General features: G+C 34.8%; 1 protein-coding gene across 3 annotated transcripts in view; it reads right to left on the reverse strand.

Annotated features, from left to right (window-relative positions):
- The window catches only part of LOC106873813 (uncharacterized), a 16,928-nt gene extending 8,907 nt beyond the window's left edge, over positions 1–8,021 (reverse strand). Inside the window, exons 1-4 of one of the 3 annotated variants that reach the window (XM_014921325.2) lie at positions 7,787–8,021; positions 5,433–6,436; positions 4,662–4,787; positions 2,446–2,490 (exon numbers count right to left, since the gene is read on the reverse strand). In XM_014921325.2, the coding sequence (XP_014776811.1) occupies positions 2,446–2,490; positions 4,662–4,787; positions 5,433–6,429 (1,168 nt within the window). In that variant the 5' untranslated portion in view covers positions 6,430–6,436; positions 7,787–8,021. Of the gene's footprint in view, positions 1–2,445; positions 2,491–4,661; positions 4,788–5,432; positions 6,656–7,786 lie in introns of those variants that run through there. The other 2 variants (XM_052968887.1, XM_052968888.1) reach the window with 2 other exon arrangements.
- Positions 8,022–8,065: the final 44 nt, after the last annotated feature.

Consider the following 8,065-nt stretch of genomic DNA (forward strand, 5'->3'; position numbering starts at 1 on the left):
GGTGTACATATACATGTATATGTATACATATACATCTCTCTCTCTCTCTGTGAAAGTATCTGTCACTACAGTATCGAAATGTGATTGTTTCAGTTAGTGGAATAGTTTCATTTTTAAAGTGAAAGTATTTGACATGAGTGTTTTTGTTTCACTTTTGACACTTAATACTTAAATAGTGGAGGAGATATTATGTTGCCGTGTGCTCGAACTCTGCAAGAAGTTAATAATTTTTTTTTACTAAAACACAACTGGAACCCTAAGTAAGGCATATGTAAAATTTGAATGAAATTGGTTGCGTAGTTCTCGAGTTTTAGGGATTCACACAGACAGACACACATTCTCATTTTTATATATATAGATATATATCCTGCATTATAGCTACATCATACTACGGGATTTTGTACTTACAGAATTATAAAGTATTATTAATATGGGGATATGGTCTGCAATAGAAACTCAAATAAATTGTAACAGTTCCTTATGGAAACTCAAACTTTTACAATTATTTCATCATCGTCGTCTAACGTCCGTTTTCCATGCTGGCATGGGTTGGATGGTTTGACTGAGGTCTGGAGAACCAGCAGATTGGGCTCTGGTGTAGCCGCTGGCTCTCCAGACTGCAGTCAAACCGTCCAACCCATGCCAGCATGGAAAATGGACGTTAAACGATGATGATGATGATAATGAAATAATTGTAACAGTTTAAAAGTTACACTTTTCCTTCACCAAAAATGCTGTTTTATCTAACATCAAATATAGTTGATTGGAAAAACTAGTCACAATATATACATACATGTGTATATGTGTGTACACAGGTGTTTGTGCCTCTTGTGTGAGGTACATGGACAGGTGAGCGAGCAAATAAGTCTCTGTTCATTTGTCTATCTTAGATATAGTTGTCAAGAAGTGGGCTGCATGAGACCTGGCTCATAATTAGGTAGGCTAAACTGCCACAAAAATCCAAGGTAATTTTTTGTTCAGTGTGTTGTTCAGAAAGTCCTGCAGATTGCAGGTTGCCCAAATGCCCACCCATCTGCCTAGGAATGAAATGAAACCCTCAGATTTGAATGGTGTTTGGGAAAAAAAAACACGGCTAGGCTGTATCTGTGACTTTACAAATATTCCAAGAAAAGAAAGCTTACATCAAATTCACAAAGATATCATGACATTTGCAAATAAAGTAGGATGATGTGGTCGTGCTCCATAGAGAAAGTTTAAGGAGGAGCTGGTGCAAAAATACAGGTTGAGAATACAAATACTCCAAAAATTCCACTTGAATTGATTGCTAAGAGTTGGCACTCAGAGGAACATCTGCAAATTTTTGCTGATAACAAGTCTAATTGTGAATGTAACATAGAAATCATGAGAAGTTTACCAATTTACAATGAGCAGTTCCTTTACTGAACAAAGAGATGATGCACCATAAAAATCGAACAATTTCTTCACCATTCAAGATAATGATGATGATGATGAATTATAGGATAAATAATGTCACTCATCCTCTCAGTAACTCATTCTGCTGCTATCCTTCCTTCAGTAACCAGCACCTTTTGTGGAAAGAACATACCATACCCTTTTCTGATATGACAACTGTTATTTATTCTACAAAGTTGTTCTCAAATGTTATGTATGCATATTGTTCCATGGAACTGCCATGACATTTCCCCCAACATGAAGATAAAGGTGTACAATGCCGCAGTGCTCCCATGCCTCCTGAAAGTATTTCAACTGCAAAACATCTTCACACATTTGAATGTATGTTGAATACATCTAATATGACTTTTAACAAATATATTTCAATCCTGCTTTGTGTGACTTTAGCCAGTTTGCGTGCATGTGTGTGTGTGTGTGTATATATATATATATATATATATATATATATATATATATATATGTGTGTGTGATGGACTTAATATGTTTACTAAATTCACTCACAAAATATTAATCAATCAGGGGCTTTAAAAGAAGACACTTACCCAAGGTGCCACATAGTGGGACTGAACTCAAAACCAAGTAGTTGAGAAGCAAAATTCTTAACTATACAGCTCACACTGACTAATTTTAGGGTGTGACTTGTAGGAAATATGGTGACTATTTCTAGCAGGCCAAGTGATTGTGTAAAGCAGTGATTTTCAACCTTTTGCAATCCAAATACTAAAACTGGAGTAGTTTGTCATTGCCTTGCTGAAGTTATATTACATAAGAAACAAAATTTAATTATTTTTGAAGTGGAAATGGGTAACATATTACACTTTACCACTAAACAATAAATACTTTGACATTTCTGAAATGTCTTAAAACTGTGCAGTATATTTGGAAAGCATAAGTGTCACTGGTTAGAAAAGTCAGGTGTAAAGGCTCTTTCATTAGCTTGATATATTAATGAGGTTGTTAAGGCATTTACTGACTTTAAATAAATGATAGGTTTCATAAATATCAACTTACCATGAGAAGACAGGCCATATGGCTTATTGATAGCAACAATGTCATCTGTAACATAAAATAAGGAAATACATTTCATATTCTTTCATTTTTATTATTCAACCCTTTTATTACCATATTTCTGTTGAGATGCTCTGTGTTTCTTTCAATTAATTTTATAAATATAACAAAGAATTTAGTAAAATAACTTAGTTATCATTAAGCTTGTGTTAGGAACATAAATTGTGACTAAATGTTGGTGGAAGATTTTAATTTAGAACTTTTGAGAACAAGACATTTATGTTAAAATCAAATTACGATAAACGTAAACAAACAAACAAAGTTTGCTTTTAGAAGCATTGAGATGTCTTAGAAAGTTAAAGTGATTTTAAATTCTCAAACGCAGGATAATGCTTATTATATAGCCTGAACAGGATAAACTACCCTTATTTTGCAGAAAAAAGTGTGGGCGGCCAGCCATGAGACATTTATACTAGAGCCAGAGGTGGTTTCAGCTGGGTTGGTATCAAAAGGGTTAAGAAATAAAGGTGGTGAACTAGGAAACTCATTACTGCACCAGAAAAATTACATTTCTTCCCGCTTTATGTTCTGATTTCAAATGCCATCAAGGTTGACTTTGCCTTTCATTGTCTTGGGGTTAATTAAAAAAGAACCAGTTGAATACTGGAGTTGATGTAACCCACTAGTCCCTCCCCACCAAATTTCAGACATTGAGCCTATAATAGAAATGATTATATAAAAATAAAGAATGCAGATTCATTAAACCAAATATTTAAAATAAATGAATAGAATATTGCATTAATTGTTAGCAATAGTATTATATAATTAGAGCCTAACGAGTAATTGAGTTTGTTTTTCATAACTTCATGAATATTAATAACATTACCTACACATTGGTAATAACATTACCAATACAATAGAATATTAATAACATTACCTAAAACTTCTATCACGGATTAAAATAATTTTCCTAGAATTGTAATATCCATATTTTCATACCAGTATACATTGCACTGAGCTGTAATGAATTTCAATCCTGTGTTATGCTATCAACTTGACCCACCACTCAGGTCTGATCATATCACCTCCACTCAGGACCTCTGATTTACTCAGTTGACCACTCATCACCTATACTGTTTCCCTTGCAAGACTTTCATGTCACCACTTTTCTAAATCTCCTCTCTCCAGAATATTATCCCTCTGGAATTACCTCCCTCCCAACATTGCTTCCTGCAACTGTCAGCTTTCTATTATCAAGAGAGCCAACTTTGATAGAAACAATAGTGACAATTCTCTAAACTGCATTCTTTCATTCTATCTCAATGTTAGTCAGCAGTAATGTCACCCTCTTCCAATGTTAACCACCAAACTATTGGTAGCTCTCCATCAGCACCCATATTATCTTCTCTTTTTTAAATAATGTTACTCATGAATTTGCATCAGATGAAAACTTTATCGATTCGCAATATTTCAACAAACCGATGTCCGGAACAACAGATGAGCAACCGTTGTTAGAACTAAATTCTACACATCGAGCACATTCTTTGGCAGAGAATAAAGAAGATTTGCAAAGAGAAAATCAAAATTTTATTGATAATCAATATTTTGGGTGTAATTTTAATTAATTAAATATTGTTTCTAGCTTCCTAATTTTATGTTCACCAACTTTCTACTTTATTATATATATATATGTGTGTTTTATGCAGTGCTAATAAAGTGATTACTGTTGCAATATTTGTATCATAGCCATACAAACTGTTCTCGATTTTGTTTTACATCCATTTTTTCATGCTAGCATGGCTTAGATGACTATGTATTGAGACAATGTTTTCCATTTTACAACTGCCCTTCCTGTCAGTATTTCACACTATTTTTCAAGTAAGGGATTTAAAGTTTTGTTTTATTCAGCAAGTTTTCAAAAGTGCAGAGCTAAATGACTCATTGGCATGGAATGATACCAAACTTCACTGTTACTCAACACAGAATGTAAACATTCATAGACATGCATGCACACACAAGCTTCTGTACAGTTTCTGTTTACCAAATTTACTCACAAAACATTAGTTGGTCGAAAGCTATAGTAGAAGATGTCACACAGTGAGACTGAACTAAAAGCCATATGGTTGAGAAGCAAACACCTTAACCACATAGCCAAGCCTGCACATATATATCGAATAAATATAAAGAAAACACAAAAATGCAATAAGAGTTATACTTACTCTTATTATAAATAATTCTGCTTTTAATATGATTTACAATTTCATAGCTTGTCAGTTTAGTTAAATCAGTAACTTGGTCTTTCAAAATACGGAAACCCTTACTGTCTAAAAGAGGACCGTCAGGATCTGTGGTAGAAACCGAGTAAAGAATGAGAAGAAATATCTGGAAATATCACAGTTGAAATAAGGGTAGCAATAAAATAAGAGCTACAGAAATAAATGGGACAGAAACAGAAAGGACTTAGCATATTTAGAGCCACAGTAATTTCAACCAATTCAGAAGTCCCAAGTTTAATTAACGAAGCCTAATTCGAACATGCATTTTCTGGCTACTTTGTTCATTGGTGATTTGGAAATGAAATGTAGATTTGATGCTTATAAAGAGGAATGCACAAAAAAAAAAAAAAACTATATAGAAAACTAGCTGAAAGACCTCCCCCAGGCGGTTTTCTGCTAGCCACTTGATAATATCTTCACATTTGATTCCCATTTCTAATAATTTTTATGATATTGTTTGCCGTCGTGCCTTTGCTGCTAAATGTTCTTTTTCTGTCGCACATTTTGGCATGCGGGTTCAAGCGAAAGAATACCCATATTTTTTAGACGTCCCATGTAATGCGATATTTGTGTAATAACGAAATCAAACCTGGTGTTTATGTTACAGAGACAGTGTGTTTTTATATTAGAGAGATAGTGTGTGTGTGAAAGAGAGTTGGGGAGAGAACTACTGCAAACAATGAATGAAATAAACCCAAAGATAATGCAATTTACCTCGAACATTTTCCTTCCGAAGTTTTTTTCGAATCTTCATAGCTACATTAAATGCATTCTCTGTTTCCTCCTCATGGGTAGGTGGTTTTGACTGAGCCTTTATTTCAAGAGGTTCTTCTTTAGTCAAAACAGGTTCAATCTTTTTCAGGACAGTTGATGCTCCTTCGTTTTGATCGCTAAGGCCAAAATATTGATTATCAATAAAATTTTGATTTTCTCTTTGCAAATCTTCTTTATTCTCTGCCAAAGAATGTGCTCGATGTGTAGAATTTAGTTCTAACAACGGTTGCTCATCTGTTGTTCCGGACATCGGTTTGTTGAAATATTGCGAATCGATAAAGTTTTCATCTGATACAAATTCATGAGTAACATTATTTAAATTATGATTCTGGCTTCTGTGCAAATCCTTATCTTCTAAGTCCATTAAGATATGGTTAGCAGATGACGAAGTAATTTTTTTATTATCTATTAATCCCTTCGATTCGGAAGTATATTCGGTTCGTGAAAAATATTGATTATCGATATATTCAAACTCTGAGTTCTTATTGCTGGAAGCATCTAATTTACGAAAATTGGAAATATTACTTTCGGTCTCTGTAGAAATTCTGTTATCAAATGACGAGTCTCCTAAATGAACGTCATGTTTCTCTCTTACCATTTTATCAGCAAGGGTATGTTTATTATAAGAATCTAGTCGTATACTACCAAACGGTACTTGAAAAACTTTTTCAAGCGATGGGTCTGATATCTTATTGGTCATTTTAGGTAAATATTTTCCGTATATATAATCTTTATCTACAACTTCATCAACCTTTTCAGATGGTTGACCGAGGGAGTCCTTTTCACTGATTCCAAAGAAGTCTTCTTCCTCTGCAGAATCAACAGACGAAGAGTATTTCTTAATTAACGGTATACAATTCCAAACATTTCGACATAACTTTTTTCGCTTAAGAAAATAATGAAAATGAAGACACTGTCGAAGCTGTGACGGGTTCATGATGTCACTGGAATAAGATAAATATATTTATATAAATCATATATATTCAGTAGAAGACAATAGAAATTCTTCGTACCGCACAAGAATATCCTATGAACACATGCTTGTAAACATAAACTTATCTCTATTTCTAGAGAGGGACATTAGTTACGTTTTTTTCTTTTTTATAGAAAAAAAGCCTCCCAAAATAAAATTAAAATTAAATCCATTAATTTGTTAACTTTCTGTGGAATTTATATAGTACAAATAATAAATTAAAATCCTATAACAATTTGATTTCCGCTAATAACATAATTGCAGAAGCCTTTTTAAGGGAAGTAACTCTAAATTCTTTGATTTAAAGGTTATTTAACGCCCTTCGACTTCGTCGGTATTGAATGCAGGTTGCATTCGTCACCGTAAAAAGATAAGCCTGATTATTAAAAGAGCCCCAGCCAGGGGAACGTTCTCTAAGTTGTGGAGTTAGTGATTTATCCCAAGATGATGTGAAGATGCCTAATTGGTTCATTCTTTGCTCCTGGGATAGAGACAGATACCATGTATTGGACATCACCGTTATCGACTTATTTGCTCTGTCTGACATACTTAATCGTGTGTGTGTAGAATAAAAGTAACTGTATGCGTAGCTGAACAAAATAGAGCTTTGAAATATCGTAATCTGTTGGTAAATTACATATTTCAGGCTATGGTTTTTGAGACGCTGGACTGCTGACATGCAGTGGAAGTGGGGTTTGAATTTTTTTCATGTGGAGCAAGCGAGTGTCTTTTCGCGGATTTCGTTGTTGGAGAACATCAGGCTTTCCTACTTCACAGTAGTGAAGTAGGCGGGTCACTCCTGGGTGGCACAGTTGTTTGTGAAGGGTTACCACTGTTGTAGTGTCTCTTGTGACTGCACATCAGCTCGATAAAGGACAATGGTTGACGACCCTTCCCATTGCACTATCAGCCATGAGAGGACTCATACATACATACACACACACACACACATTTACATACACAGGCCGGCATTGGTAATTGATGAGGTTGAAAAGCTGGTTAGTACTTAATCTCCCTAGGTAATAAAATCTGGAAACAAAATTCTCTCCTTACCAAAAAAAACAAAAACAAATTATATCAACATCCTTATAGGTACATATACACACACTTAAAAATGAATTCATGTATACAAATATATAAATGTATAGCTATATACATATGTAAATGTATGTATATATGTAGATTTATATATATAAATATATATTATACACACACACAATAAATATAAAAAGCGAAAAGATGAAACATGGTATTGAATCTTGTGGTGCGATGGAGGAAGAAGACAACAAGAAGCAAAAGGACAATGAAGCGTTGGACCGACCGCAGCGGGGTACACGATCGCTCCTAACCAGAACACGTCTTTCTCGTAACGTCGCTGTTTTCTCACTGGCCCCACGTGCTAGCCTTCGACCGCGTGTCGCCGACTTCCGATCTGACCCTTCCGGTTTGGCCCTTCCGGTCTGGCTTCACCTCTGTTTGCCTCACCCCTCTCCACCACAACACATAGCTCGTCACAGTCCATAACACCACACGCCCCCCTGATCTATAGATCATTCAACCGGCTCTCCCACTCACTCCTCGCTCCCGAACTACCTTAATT

This window comes from Octopus bimaculoides, chromosome 6 (genome assembly GCF_001194135.2).
Source record: "Octopus bimaculoides isolate UCB-OBI-ISO-001 chromosome 6, ASM119413v2, whole genome shotgun sequence".
NCBI lineage: Eukaryota > Metazoa > Mollusca > Cephalopoda > Octopoda > Octopodidae > Octopus > Octopus bimaculoides.